Source organism: Oncorhynchus clarkii, chromosome 22 (assembly GCF_045791955.1).
Source record: "Oncorhynchus clarkii lewisi isolate Uvic-CL-2024 chromosome 22, UVic_Ocla_1.0, whole genome shotgun sequence".
NCBI classification, from domain to species: domain Eukaryota; kingdom Metazoa; phylum Chordata; class Actinopteri; order Salmoniformes; family Salmonidae; genus Oncorhynchus; species Oncorhynchus clarkii.
This window is the reverse complement of record NC_092168.1, coordinates 33,895,415-33,911,593: the sequence shown is the minus strand read 5'-3', so window position 1 is coordinate 33,911,593 and position 16,179 is coordinate 33,895,415. Positions and strand designations below refer to the sequence as shown.

Below are 16,179 nucleotides of genomic sequence, written 5' to 3'. Positions count from 1 at the left end.
TGGTCTCCAGTGCGTCTCCTTGGGCCGGGTTACATGGCACCAGCCCTACACACGGTGTCCCCGGTTCGCCAGCACAGCCCAGTGCAATCTGTTCCACCTCGGCGCACTGGCCTGGCGACTGGGAGTATCCAGCCAAGTAGGGTTTATTTTTTTATTTTACCTTTATTTAACTAGGCAAGTCAGTTAAGAACAAATTCTTATTTTCAATGACGGCCTAGGAACAGTGGGTTAACTGCCTGTTCAGGGGCAGAACAACAGATTTGTACCTTGTCAGCTCAGGGGTTTGAACTTGCAACCTTCCAGTTACTACTAGTCCAATGCTCTAACCACTAGGCTACCCTGAGTCCCAGGGTTGTGCAGGCTCGGTACTCGAGACCTCCAGTGCGCCTCCACGGTCTATCCGGTGGCTCCTTCACGCACCATGCCCCCGGTGGAAGCCCCACACACCAGGCTGTCTCTCTGTTTCCTTCCTCCAGGTGCTCCCTCCTGTACAGCGCTGCCAGAGTCTCCCGTCTGTCCTGAGCTTGCAGAGTCTCCCGTCTGTCCTGAGCTGCCAGAGTCTCCCGTCTGTCCTGAGCTGCCAGAGTCTCCCGTCTGTCCTGAGCTGCCATTTTGGGCCCGCTGCTAGGGTCCCCAGTCCGAGGTCGGCGGCGAGGGTCGCCACTCTAAAGGCGCCACGGAGGAGGGTAAGGAAGCGGACAAAGACTATGGTGGAGTGAGGACCACGTCCCGCGCCAGAGCCGCCTCCACGGACAGACGCAAACCCAGACCCTCCCCTATAGGTTCAGGTTTTGCGGCCGAAGTCCGCACCTTTTTTTTGGGGGGGGGGGTACTGTCACGTTCTGACCTTAGTTCCTTTGTGATGTCTTTGTTTTAGTATGGTCAGGGCGTGAGTTGGGTGGGCAGTCTATGTTCTTTTTTCTATGATTTGGTATTTCTGTGTTTGGCCTGTTATGGTCCTCAATCAGAGGCAGCTGTCAATCGTTGTCCCTGATTGAAAACCAGACTTAGGCAGCCTGTTTTCACCCTTGAGTTGTGGGTGATTATTTGTGGTTTAGTGTGTTTTGCAACTGACAGAGCTGTTTCGGTTTTGCTTTTTTTGTTTCTTTGTTTGATAGTGTTCAGTTTAAATAAATAACATGAACAAGTACCACGCTGCGCTTTGGTCCTCACCTTCTTCCACTGACGACCGTTACACCTTTATTTAACCAGGTAGGCTAGTTGAGAACAAATTCTAATTTGTAACTGCGACCTGGCCAAGATAAAGCAGTTCGACACATACAACAACACAAAGTTACACATGGAATAAACAAACATACAATCAATAATACAGTAGAAAAATCTATATACAGCATGTGCAAATGAGGTAGGATAAGAGAGGTAAGGCAATAAATAGGCCATGGTGGCGAAGTAATTACAATACAGCAATTAAACACTGGAATGGTAGATGTGCAGAAGATGAATGTGCAAGTAGAGATACTGGGGTGCAAAGGAGCAAGAGAAATAGATAAATACCGTATGGGGATGAGGTAGATTGGATGGGCTATTAACAGATGAGATATGTACATGTGCAGTGATCTGTGGGCTGCTTTGAAAGCTGGTGCTTAAAGCTAGTGAGGGAGGTAAGAGTCTCCAGCTTCAGAGATTTTTGCAGTTCGTTCCAGGCATTGGCAGCAGAAAACTGGAAGGAGAGGCGGCCAAAGGAAGAATTGGCTTTGGGGGTGACCAGTGAGATATACCTGCTGGAGCATGTGCTATAGGTTGGTGCTGCTATGGTGACCATTGAGCTGAGATAAGGCTTTTCCTAGCAGAGACTTGTAGATGACCTGGAGCCAGTGGGTTTGGCGATGAGTATGAAGCGAGGGCCAGCCAACGAGCGCATACAGGTCGCAGTGGTGGGTGGTATATGGGACTTTAGTGACAAAACGGATGGCACTGTGATAGACTGCATCCAATTTGTTGAGTAGAGTGTTGGAGGCTATTTTGTACAGTGGGGAGAACAAGTATTTGATACACTGCCGATTTTGCAGGTTTTCCTACTTACAAAGCATGTAGAGGTCTGTAATTTTTATCATAGGTACACTTCCACTGTGAGAGATGGAATCTAAAACAACAATCCAGAAAATCACATTGTTTGATTTTTAAGTAATTGATTTGCATTTTATTGCATGACGTAAGTATTTGACACATCAGAAAGGCAGAACTTAATATTTGGTACAGAAACCGTTGTTTGCAATTACAGAGATCATAAGTTTCCTGTAGTTCTTGACCAGGTTTGCACACACTGCAGCAGGGATTTTGGCCCACTCCTCCATACAGACCTTCTCCAGATCCTTCAGGTTTCGGGGCTGTCGCTGGGCAATACGGACTTTCAGCTCCCTCCAAAGATTGTATATTGGGTTCAGGTCTGGAGACTGGCTAGGCCACTCCAGGACCTTGAGATGCTTCTTACTCCTTAGTTGCCCTGGCTGTGTGTTTTGGGTCGTTGTCATGCTGGAAGACCAAGCCACGACCCATCTTCAATGCTCTTACTGAGGGAAGGAGGTTGTTGGCCAAGATCTCGCGATGCATGGCCCCATCCATCCTCCCCTCAATACGGTGCAGTCGTCCTGTCCCTTTTGCAGAAAAGCATCCCCCAAAGAATGATGTTTCCACCTCCATGCTTCACGGTTGGGATGGTGTTCTTGGGGTTGAACTCATCCTTCTTCTTCCTCCAAACACGGCGAGTGGAGTTTAGACCAAAAAGCTCTATTTTTGTCTCATCAGACCACATGACCTCCCATTCCTCCTCTGGATCATCCAGATGGTCATTGGCAAACTTCAGATGGGCCTGGACATGCGCTGGCTTGTGCAGGGGGACCTTGCGTGTGTTGCGGGATTTTAATCCATGACGGCGTAGTGTGTAACTAATGGTTTTCTTTGAGACTGTGGTCCCAGCTCTCTTCAGGTCATTGACCAGGTCCTGCTGTGTAGTTCTGGGCTGATCCCTCACCTTCCTCATGATCATTGATGCCCCATAAGGTGAGATCTTGCATGGAGCCCCAGACCGAGGGTGATTGACCGTCATCTTGAACTTCTTCCATTTTCTACTAATTGCGCCAACAGTTTTTGCCTTCTCACCAAGCTGCTTGCCTATTGTCCTGTAGCCCATCTCAGCCTTGTACAGGTCTACAATTTTATCCCTGATGTCCTTACACAGCTTCCTGGTCTTGGCCATTGTGGAGAGGTTGGAGTCTATTTGATTCAGTGTGTGGACAGGTGTCTTTTATACAGGTAACGAGTTCAAACAGCTGCAGTTAATACAGGTAATGAGTGGAGAACAGGAGGGCTTGGAGAGTTGTATGGCATTGAAGCTAATCTGGAGGTTAGTTAACACAGTGTCCAAAAAAGGGCCAGAGGTATACAGAATGGTATCGTCTGCGTAGAGGTGGATCAAAGAATCACCAGCAGCGAGAGCGGCATCATTGATGTATACAGAGAAGAGAGTCGGCCCGAGAATTGAACCCTGTGGTACCCCCATAGAGACTGCCAGAGGTCCGGACAACAGGCTCTCCGATTTGACATACTGATCTCTATCTGAGAAGTAGTTGGTGAACCAAGCGAGGCAAAGGCCTGCTCGCTGAAGTGTTTTAGCGTGCGTTTGACAGTGATGAGGGGTGGTCGTTTGACCGCAGAACCATTACTGATGCAGGCAATGAGGCAGTGATCGCTGAGATCTTGGTTGAAAACAGCAGAGGTGTATTTGGAGGGTGAGTTAGTTAGGATGATACAGTATCTATGAGGGTGCCGTGTTTATGGATTTGGGGTTGTACCTGGTAGGTTCATTGATCATTTGTGTGAGATTGAGGGCATCAAGTTTAGATTGTAGGATGGCCGGGGTGTTAAGCATGTCCCAGTTTAGGTCACCTAGCAGCACGAGCTCAGAAGATAGATGGGGGGCAATCAATTCACATATGGTGTCCAGGGCACAGCTTGGAGCAGAGGGTGGTCTATAGCAAGTGGCAACGGTGAGAGCAAAGGTGCATTTTTAGAAGTAGAAGCTTGAAATGTATTGGTACAGACCTGGAAAGTATAACAGAACTCTGTAGTCTATCTCTGCAGTAGATTGCAACACCGCCCCCTTTGGCAGTTCTATCTTGGCGGAAAATGTTATAGTTAGGTATGGACAGTTTTAGGTTTTTGGTGGTTTTCCTAAGCTAGGATTCAGACACAGCTAAGACATCCGAGTTGGCAGAATATGCTAAAGCAGTGAATGAAGCAAACTTAGGGAGTAGGCTTCTAATATTAACATGCATGAAACCAAGGCTTTTATGGTTACAGAAGTCAAGAAATGAGAGCACCTGGGAGTAGGAGTGGAGCTAGGCACTGCAGGTCCTGGATTAACCTCTACATTACTAGAGGAACAGAGGAGAAGTAGGATAAGGGTACGGCTAAAGGCTATAAGAACTGGCCGTCTAGCACGTTCTTAACAGAGAGTATAAGGAGCAGGTTTCTGGGCACGATAGCATAGATTCAAGGCATAATGTACAGACAAAGGTATGGTAGGAAGAGAGTAAATTGGAGGTAAACCTAGGCATTTAGTATTGCACAAGAATGATACATTTATGGATTTTTTTCAAGGTATTGTTTTCTCTTTGTTCATTTATCATGTTAAGACTTTCGCATAACAATAATGGAGGGAATTTGTGGTGTATGAGGCAGGTTTGGAAAACACACACACACACGTACACACACACACACATACACACACACACACACACACACACACACACACACGCACACACACATGCACACACACAGACATACACACACGGTCTTGTACAGCTAACCTTGTGGGGACACAGAATTCAGTCCCCATTCAAAATCCTATTTTCCATTACCCGTAACCCTAAACCTAACCCTAACCCGTACTCTTACCCTAACCTTAACCCTAACCCTAAACCTAACCCTAGCCCCTAACCCTAAACCTAAAACTAACCTTAGCTCCAAACCCTATCCCTTATTGTAATTCTAGCACTAATTTTAACCTTAACCCTAAACCCTCTAGAAAAAGCATTTCACCTTGTGGGGACTAACAAAATGTCCCCAGTTGGTGAACTGTTTGTTAGTTTACCATTCCTGTGGGGACTTCTGGTCCCCACAAGAATAGTTAAACACGTCCACACACACACCCACACTAGAATGACCTCACATTAAACATACATGTAGAGCTTCTGCGCTGAATGATCTTCACCTTATAATTGTATTAGAGAGCACAATAACAACAAGATAATGATTTGCATCCTTTCTAAAGTGGCCATTAATGCCTTTTCCAATTCCAACTACTCGATCCGCACGAGCCAAGTTTCATATCTGCCTCCCAGAGTTAATACAATTCATCGCCACTCTGCAATTAAAAAACAGAAGGAGCATTTACCCCTTGGAATAATTGGCTGCATACATTTGTTCTGCTTTCTTACATTTCTTATTATTTTCCTCCGATGGTCTGTTTTGAAAAGTAGGGAGGAAGGGAGGGAGGCTGAAGAGATGTTTTGCCATACCATTGTAGTGTAAAGATATGTGTGTGTGTGTGGTTGGCTCAGGGGAACAGGCATAGCTGGGAACACAGGCTCAGTGAATTGGCTAATTAAGAGTCCATTCTCAACCCACTAAACAATCAACAGAGGCCTCCGCTACAAGCCACACACACACACACACACACACACACACACACACACACACACACACACACACACACACACACACAGAGAGGTGTAGTGTGCACCGTTAGATATGAGAAAACACCAACATACACCAACTTCCAGCAACTACCAGCACAGTGTGTAGCAGGCCATGGTAGGTACTGTAATCAAAAGCACACAGTATACTGTGTATGAGAGTTAGGACTGTTTTCTTTTACAGTACTTTTGTTGGTATGTTTTGTCTTTAGATTCGATTATATTAGATTGAGTTTATTATGTACAGGGATACAGATGTAGTTGTAGGTTACAGTGAAAGTCAATGAGACAAAATGTTGATAGTAACAATAATAATAATAGTAATAACAATAATATACACATGTACTACTGTAGCAATGATAAATTACCATTGGGTGGCGGGGGCAGGGGAAGAGTCCATTGGGGAATGTTCGTGGGGGAGCAGCAGGGGGGAAGTAGGGAGTGAATGGAAGAGTAATATACAGTATACATATTTACTCTATAACAATGATAATTGTCCATTGCGGGGTGGGTGGGGGAACGGTAATTGTTTTTTGGGGGGTACAATATACATAAGGGGAGCAGCAAGGAGGGAGGGGGGGGTGCCCTGATGCTCCTGTACTGCCCGCGTCTGAGTGAAGGAAGCAGGGAGAACAGGCTATGGCTAGGGTGGCTTGGGTCCTTGATTATCTTTTTGGCCTTCCTGCAAAACCTGGTGTTGTAATTGTCCTGGAAGGCAGGCAGTGTGCACCCAATGGTGCGCTCGGCTAAGCCCACCACCCTCTGTAGCGCTTTTTGGTCCGCAGCGGTGGAGTTGCCCTACCAGGACGTGATGCAGCCTGACAGTGGTGCTCCTGTAGAAAGAACACTGTGTGGGCCATCTGGGAAAGGTTGCATTTCTTCAGCATCCTGAGGTTGAAGTGTTGCTGACGTGCCTTCTTCACCATGGTGTCCGTGTGGTTTGACCATTTCAGCTTCTCGGCGATGTGCACGATGAGGATCTTGCCGTTTTTGACCATCAGCAAGGCTGCCTCGTTGATGATGATGGGGGCGTGCCCAGCCTGGTTTCTCCTGAAGTCCACAACCAGCGCCTTTGTTTTGCTGTTGAGGGAGAAGTTGTTTACCTGGCACCATGCCATCAGAGTGCCTACCTCAACCCTGTTGGCCATCTCGTGGTTGTTGGTAATCAGGCGTACTATTGTGGTGTCTCAACAAACTTAATAATGGAGTTGGAACTGTGTGAGGACACGTAATTATGGGTATACAGGGAGTACAGGATGGGACTGAGGACGCACCCATGTGAGGCCCCAGTGTTGAGAATCAGTGTAGAGGAGGTAACTTTGCCTACCTTCACCACCTAGGGGCGGCCCGTCAGGAAGTTCAGGACCCAATTGCAGAGGGAGGAGTTCAGTCCCAGGGCCATGAGCTTTGTGGTGAGTTTAGAGGGCACTATGGTATTTAAGGCTGAGCTGTAGTCAATGAGCAGCATCCTCACATATGCATTACTTTTGTCCAGGTGGGTGAGGGCAGTGTGTAGTGCAATGACAATTGCATCGCCTGTGGATCTGTCAGGGCGGTAGGCGAATTGGAGAGGGTCGAGTGTGTCAGGGTGGTGTAGTTTTTGACCATCCTCTCGAAGCACTTCATGATGACGGAGGTGAGTGCTAGTCATTCAGTTTAGTTACTTTCCCTTTCCTGAGCATGGGGATAGTAGTGGACATCTTGAAGCAGGTTGGGGTAGTGGCCTGAGCTAGAAAGAGTTTAAAAATGTTTGAAAACACAAGAGCCAGCTGGTCTGCACATACTCTGAAGGCGAGGCTAGGGATTCTGTCTGGGCCGGCAGCCTTGCGAAGGGTTAACACGTTTGAATGAGTTACATACGTCCTCCATGGAGACCGTAAGTACATAGCCCTTGTCATTGTGCACAAAGCGTGAGAAAAGTAGGGTGGCTTTGATGTCTGCTTTTTAAAAAAATCTGTGATCGTTAGGAGCCTCTGCCATATGTACACCTTGTATCTGATCCGCTGAATTGCTCCTCCATTTTGTCCCTTTACTTGTGTTTCGCCATCTTGATCAATCTGAGTAGGTCGTAATTGTACTGTTTAACCATACTATTGTCCCGAGCAACCTTGCCGTGTTGATAAGCAGCGTCTCACTCCTTCAGTTTCCCTACAAGGCTGTCATCAATCGACAGTTTTTGATTCAGGTAAGTTTTGAAAGTCACTATCGCTATCACGTCATCTATGCATTTTTTTATGAAACCGGTGACTGAATTAACAGATTCGACCCGGAAATGTTTCCAGTCCACGTGATCAAAACAGTCTTGGCGAGTAGATTCTGATTGGTTGGACCAACATTGTGCGGACTTGACCACTGGAACTTCCCTCTTGAGTCTTTGATTTTAGGCGGGGATATACATAATGGCATCATTGTCAGATTTACCAAAAGGAGGATGGGAGATAGCCTTATACCTATGTCTAAATGTCATGTAGCAATGGTCAAGTGCTGAATTTCCACGAGTAGGACTGTCAATGTGTTATTAATAATTTGGGAGCAAGTACCTCAAATTACCTTTGTAAAACTCCCCCACAACAATGAACGCTGCCTCCAGGTATACAGTCTCCAGTTTGTTCATTGTCCAATGAAGATATTTGAGAGCATTTTTGGTGTACACTTGGGGCGGGATGTACACAGCCATGGCGATAATCCCTGAGAACTATCTTGGAAGGTAAAAAGAGTGATATTTGATAACCAAGTATTCCAAGCAGGAGAGCAGTAACTCGCAAGTTCCTGTATGTTTCACCCGTCACAATGTTGTTGGTCATAAAACAGAGCCCACCACTTTTGATTTTGCCAGAGACAGCTCGCTTCCTGTCCGCTCAAAACACTGTTAAAAACCCTCTGGTTGTATATAAATCATTTGGATGTTGGGGGAGAGACAAGTCTCAGAAAAATAGAGTATGTTGCAGAATCTGATTTCCCTCTGGAACGAGATCCTTGCTCTGAGTTCGTCAAGTTTATTAATTGGACATTGGCGAGTAGTATGCTTGGTAATGGAGGACGGGTCACCCGGCGCCTTAATCTCACTAAGACCCCGCCACGTCTGCCTCTCCATTGGTGTCTCCGCTTCATACTCTCTGGTTGGACTCTCAGGAAGCCCGAAGTCTCACCGAAATGGCTAGCCCATTGTTACGCCGTCTCCGGGAATTCGGGAAGTTCGGGTGGACGGTGAGTAAGTTATTAATTTTCCAATAGTTCTGCCCGGGTGTATGAAGTATTGCTGAAACTAACTGATTAAGAAAATGAGAGAAGAAAACTACAAAAAACACACGTTTAAACTGTGATGTTTAGTAGGGGCTCAAAGCAAGGCGCCATCTGTCTGCACCACCTTGCCATTGTTTTTCGAGTGTGTGTGTGTGTGTGTGTGTGTGTGTGTGTGTGTGTGTGTGTGTGTGTGTGTGTGTGTGTGTGTGTGTGTGTGTGTGCGTGTGTGCGTGTGTGTGTGTGTGTGTGTGTTCATGCGGGTGTGTGTGTGCAGGTGCGTGCGCTTGCATGTTTGGCTTATGTAACAAAGTTACAATTAATTATGAATTCTCTCCATGAACGATTAATTAGAAAATACCCTAAAAAAAAAGTTTTTTTTACTGTTATCTATTCTATCTGGTCTGTGGCTGCTCTGGTTTCTGTTCTTCGTCCCATAGGGGTTAGCTGTATTATTCTTAATGTTATAGTTTAGTGCCTGTGAATAGATACCATTTCGCCTCCCAAATGGAACCTTATTCCCTGGTCAAAAAAAGTGCACTATATAGGGAACAGGGTGCTTTTTGGAACTAAAACCTACTTAGCAGCCTCCAGACCTCTTTAATCAATGCCGATACGCTAGCTGCTATTACAGTCTGTTCAAGGTAACAATTTCAAGGTAGCAATTTTTCATCAAGGGTTGTGTGTGCTGCTGCGTTGTTGCTACAAGCAATTCTAGCTGCATCTTATATCGCGCTGCACATCAGTTGCCAAAGCTAGCTAGCAGATATACCTTTTAAGTTACTGGCTTTTTTTATTTTTTTTATTTTTGAAAAGAGCGTCTAACCCTTCAATCTCCTAGAGTGGCCTCAACACTGATTCTGGAATTTTGCAGATTGACTCAGAAAATGGTAGTGAATTTTTTGCATTTCGGCAATACACAGAAAAAGAAGTAATTGATGCCTTACTTGCTATACCTAGAAATCCTCAGGGGCTGACCAACTGGAGTAGGGTCTGCTCAAGTGTCCTACCCTCCTCATTGCTGGCTCAGGAAATATTCCAAAAGTATGGAAAACCGCTTATGTGCTGCCACTCCTTAAGGGCGGGATAGTATTGATCTTGATAATTATCGTCCCATCTCCAGATTTCCATATCTAGCCAAGATTCTCAAATATTTGGTAAATAAGCAACTTCTGAGCATGGTATGTTGACTATAAATCAATCTAGGTTTAGACTAGTGCACAGCACTATCACAGCTACCACGTTAGTTGTTAATGATATTGTCAATGCTTTAGACACTAAAATGAACTGTGCTGCCTTGTTTGTGGACCTGTCAAAATCATTTGATATTGTTAATCATGCTATTTTATTGAACAAGTTGTCCTCGATTGGCCTGGGCTCTGACGCCTGCACTTGGTTTCATGATTATCTTAATGACAGAACTCAGGCCATCGTGATTGATCGGGTTAAGTCTGCATTTCTTGAAGTGCATAAAGGTGTTATGCAGGGGTTGATACTAGCACCTGTTCTTTTCACAATTTATAGAAATGCTATTATATATTACATATAGAAATGCTATTAGTCTGTTAAAAATTGTAAATTTCATTGATATGCGGATGATACTATTGTCTATGCAATTGCCCCGACAGCTGACCTGTCTGTGACAAGGCTACATTCTGATTTTACTGTTGTGCAGGAAGCCTTAACTGATTTAAAACTTGTGCTTAATACGGGCAAAACTAAACACATGTTGTTTTCAAGCTCTTGTAAGATTGTCTCAGAGGGATTGCATCTTCTCACGTTGGATGGTACTATAATTGAACCAGTCCTTGCAAACACATATGTTGGTATTTTATCTTTTAAAAAACATACAAATGAGCTTGTTAAGAAACTAAGATTTAAAGTGTGTTTGTTTTTTTTGACAAAAACAGATCTTGTCTCTCCTCTCTCTAGTCAGCAGGAAGCAGATTGTGCAGTCAACCTTTCTACCTGCTCTTGATTATGATGATACTATTTCTCAAACTGCAGCTGCCTCTCCTCTTAAACCCCTGGATGCCATTACTCATCACTGAATTCTTTACCAAACGGTTGGCTGGACCTTTTTGAAGTCACATGGATCACATCATTATTTTTGTTTACAAGGCCCTCCTTGTAAAGCTTCAGACACCTAACTTCACTGTTAACATTTCAAATTCAAAGTTATCAAACCCGTTCACGGAGTTGTTTAACTCCGGAGACTCTTTTAGTTAGATTAGTTAGATTAGAAGTCATGCTTTAGTTTTCTTGCTCTATATGTTTGAAATGATCTCCAAAATACATTTTGAATAGATGCGTTGGGGTCCCTAGGGCAGTTCAGGCAGTGGACAGAGGAATTTTATAATGAAGAGTGTGTTTGTTTTGGTTCACTACGTTTTGTGTATATTGTGTATATTTGTTTTTGAATGTGCAATATGCGTTAAGCTGTATTTTATTTGTTTGTATTATATTTTATAGTGCCTTCGGAAAGTATTTTTTTGGAGAGTCCCTGTAATCCTAGATTCAGATCATTCAGTTGAGAAAAAGTGAAAATTATGGTCAGTAAAGAAAACTTCAAACTCGTCTCTCAATTTAAAAAAACGTGTCAATACTTTTCCCCTTGATAACCAGCGCACCTCTGTATGTTGTAAAAGCGTTACATTGTCGCTGCCCATATCATTGCATAATGCATAAAATACACGAGAGTTCAGGGGCCTTGCTTTAACAAAGTTGACCATTTTCCTTGTAGTGTCCAAAACATATTTCAAGCTGTCAGGTATTCCCTTGGCAGCAAGAGCCTCTTGGTGGATGCTGCAGTGTACCCAACTGGTGTCGGGAGCAACTGCTTGCACACACATTACCACTCCACTATGTCTCCATGAGCAGCAGCTATGTTTGGCTACATACAGTTAGTGGAGTTTCCGCGTGAGAGTAATGGTTAATCAAATCAAATCAAAGTTTATTTGGCACGTGCACCGAATACAACCTTACAGTGAAATGCTTACTTACAGGCTCTAACCAATAGTGCAAAAAAGGTATTAGGTGAACAATAGGTAGGTAAAGAAATAAAACAACAGTAAAAAGACAGGCTATATTCAGTAGCGAGGCTATAAAAGTAGCGAGGCTACATACAGTCAGGCTGATTGAGGTAGTATGTTCATGTAGATATGGTTAAAGTGACTATGCATATATGATGAACAGAGAGTAGCAGGAGCGTAAAAGAGCGGGTTGGCGGGTGGATGTGATTGGATGTTAATTATTTGACCAGGCTACCTGTATTTTCCATAGTGTTATTATTTAGCTGAACACTAGATGGTTTAATTTAACTTTTGGCTGTGAAACGATGCTACTCAGGTTTGAAAAAAACTAAAATGTTGAAAACCGTTGAAAAATATAAATGGACTGCTTGAAAATGTGAGGGTAAATTTAAAAAAAAATATATATATATATATATATATATATATATATATATATATATATATATATATATATATATATATATATATATAATTTTTCACATTTTAATTTGGCGCACCCACAATGGCCTTGCGAGTACGCGTGCCCCAGTTTGGGAATACCTACCTTACAGCCTTATTCTAAAATTGCTTAAATCGTTTTTTTCCCTCATCAATCTACACACTATACCCCATAATGACAAAGCAAAAACAGGGTTTTTTTCTATATCGAGTTGTAGAAACATCTCAAGGATGATCAATGGAAACCGGATGCACCTGAGCTCACTTTCGTGTCTCATAGTAAATGGTCTGAATACTTATGTAAATAAGGTATTTCTGTTTTTATTTTTATTACATTTGCTTTATTACAGTTTTCACTTTGTCATTATGGGGTTTTGTGTGTAGATTGTTGAGGATTTATTTTATTTTATTTAATACATTGTTGTCATTTGGGGACAATTGCACTGTGGAAATGTATTACTTTTTAACAATAATTCCCACAATTATATTTTTAGGGGGTCTTAATGTTGTGACAACAATCGGATACTGGTCATGTTCTTACCAAGCTTTTACCTCTCTGGTTTTCTTTGTTGTGAACCACATTCCTCCTATCTGTCGGACGTACCTCAAAGGCCCCATGTGTACCTCATGTTTAAAAACTAGGGAATCTGAATCACTGAGCAGAGCCTGAACACGCAGAGAGGGTCATCCATGCTCAAAGAGACAAGTCAACCATGTGCTAAAGCACAAATGCACAGACACACACACACCACATTGCCTCTCCTCTTGTCCATAAAAACACATTGGGGGTCAGGGAAGTCATGCTGAGGTTTTGTGCTGTGTTTGTTTGGTAGTGTTTATATGTCCCTTGCACGGCCCAGTTTGCCTATGAGCAGCGGTTGCTCCTTCCTCCTCTGTGCTGTGAGTGCCACACACATGCACACACGCACGCACGCGCACATGCGCACACTCAAACAGACACACACGTACCCTAGTGGAACGTCCCTCCCTCCCATCCCTCCCATAGCGTGGCTGAGAATTAATTTCCGTGATGAGCGCCGGGTTCCATCCCTCCCGTAGAGAGAAGCAGAAAACATATTAACACCACCTCCAATCATCTGTGGAGTATGCTTTTATCAGGCTGCTACGGGTACTGCTAGGTTACACACACACACACACACACACACACACACACACACACACACACACACACACACACTCTGCTACGGGGCTTCTGCCAGCCATAGGGGATATGAATACTGCTCATCTGTTTCAACCGTACATCGCTGATCTGCTTGTGGGGAGATCGAGATAGACTCCCCCATCACACACTGACACACACACAATTGTGGAGAGAGAGAAAGCCAGCTCTGTAAATAATGTTAATCTTCTAGCAACAAGCTGGGGTTTTATTTTGTTTTTTATTCGGCTGGAGTCTGGATTAGGTCTGACAAGGACTTTCTTTGAGAATAGTCTATAATAGGTTTGATAAAGACTCTGTCTGAGGATCCCAGGATGAGAATAATCGGGGCTGCCCTCTGTTAACCAATCAGAGAACACAATATTGCACTGTGAGAATGGAAGTTAGTGGGGGTGAAAAGAGGAGACTGGTTGGATCGCCTCCAGCCCCAGTAAACTCTCTGATCCAAGGTGGACAGTATGATCAATATTAGAAGATGGGCTGAATCCCAAATTGTAACCTATTCCCTTTATTGCACTTCTTTTGACCAGGGCCCATAGTGAATAGGTTCCATTTGGGACTCAGCCAGGATATAATCTCATCCTCTCCTCCCTCCCCTGATGAAATATGAAATTACAAACGTGTTACTGTTGTTGTCTCTCTCTCTCTCGCTCTCTCTCTAGCTGGCTGTGGGTTAAAATCCAGGCTGGATGGATTTGATATCATGGGGGGGTAACATAGTTATTTCCTATGTTTATGTCTGCTGCGGTGTGTTTGTGTGTCTGTGCGTGCAAGTGTGTGTGTGTGTATCTGCGTGGCATGTCTGCGTGTGTCTGTTGGTATGAGGAAGAGGAGAGAGGAAAAACAACAAAACTAGATTATGGTTAATAATAACAGCAATAAGACAAGGATTTGTCTGCCTGACCTTCTAAAAACCTCATCCATCAAATATATCTGGTGGAGGATGGAGGAGTCAGGGCTGAGGTCTCCGCTAGCTGTTTCTCTCATATCTAATGGTGCACACTACACCTCTGTGTGTGTGTGTGTGTGTGTGTGTGTGTGTGTGTGCGCGTGCCTCCATGCGTGTGTCCATGTGTGTGCATGCATCTTTTTGTTCATGGGTCAGGACTTTGTCCTGATGTGTTTCTCTGTGTTTTCTCCTATCCCACAGAGATCCTACAAGGCGGTGTGTATGTCGACCAGAATAAGTTCCTGTGCCATGCAGACACCATCCACTGGCAAGATATCGTCAAGAACGCCCGCGTCAGCCCTCTGGTGGTGCCCACCAATAGCAGTGTTACATGTGAGTAGCTCATCAATGAAAGAGAAGGAAACATCTATTGACTTAAATAAGTTATGTTGCCTTTTTACTGGATGGTTTTCACAAGAACAGAAAGAGATATACAGGGGGGATATACAGGGGGGATATACAGGGGGGATATATAGGGGGGATATACAGGGGGGATATACAGCGGAGGATATACAGGGGGGATATACAGGGGGGATATATAGGGGGGATATGCAGGGGGGATATACAGGGGGGATATACAGGGGGGATATATAGGGGGGATATACAGGGGGGATATACAGGGGGGATATATAGGGGGGATATACAGGGGGGATATATAGGGGGGATATACAGGGGGGATATACAGGGGGGATATATAGGGGGGATATACAGGGGGGATATACAGGGGGGATATATAGGGGGGATATACAGGGGGGATATGGGGGGGGTGTATACAGGGGGGATATACAGCGGAGGATATACAGGGGGGATATATAGGGGGGATATACAGGGGGGATATACAGAGGGGATATACAGGGGGGATATACAGGGGGGATATATAGGGGGGATATACAGGGGGGATATACAGGGGGGATATACAGGGGGATATATAGGGGGGATATGGGGGGATGTATAGGGGGGATATACAGCGGAGGATATACAGGGGGGATATACAGGGGGGATATACAGGGGGGATATACAGGGGGGATATATGTGGGGGGATATACAGGGGGGATATACAGGGGGGATATACAGGGGGGATATATATAGGGGGGATATATAGGGGGGATATATAGGGGGGATATACAGCGGAGGATATACAGGGGGGATATACAGGGGGGATATACAGGGGGGATATACAGGGGGGATATACAGGGGGGATATATAGGGGGGATATACAGGGGGGATATACAGCGGAGGATATACAGGGGGGATATATAGGGGGGATATACAGGGGGGACATACAGCGGAGGATATACAGGGGGGTATATAGGGGGGATATACAGGGAGATATACAGCGGAGGATATACAGGGGGGATATACAGCAGAGGATAAATATGGGGGATATACAGGGGGGGTGTACAGGGGGGATATACAGGGGGGGTGTACAGGGGGGATATACAGGGGGGATATATAGGGGGGATATACAGGGGGGATATACAGGGGGGGTATACAGCGGGGTCATACAAGGGGAATATACAGGGGGGATATACAGCAGAGTATAAATATGGGGGATATACAGCGGGGATATACAGCGGGGGAAATACAAGGGGAATATACAGGGGGGATATACAGAGGGGATAT

The 16,179-nt window shown here is 44.7% G+C and overlaps 1 protein-coding gene across 1 annotated transcript in view; it reads left to right on the top strand.

Moving 5' to 3' along the window:
• The window catches only part of LOC139380234 (receptor tyrosine-protein kinase erbB-4-like), a 534,593-nt gene that overhangs the window by 344,924 nt on the left and 173,490 nt on the right, over positions 1-16,179 (top strand). The window contains exon 4 of the mRNA XM_071122768.1: positions 14,758-14,889. Coding sequence (XP_070978869.1) covers positions 14,758-14,889 — 132 coding nt within the window. The remainder of the gene's footprint in view (positions 1-14,757; positions 14,890-16,179) is intronic.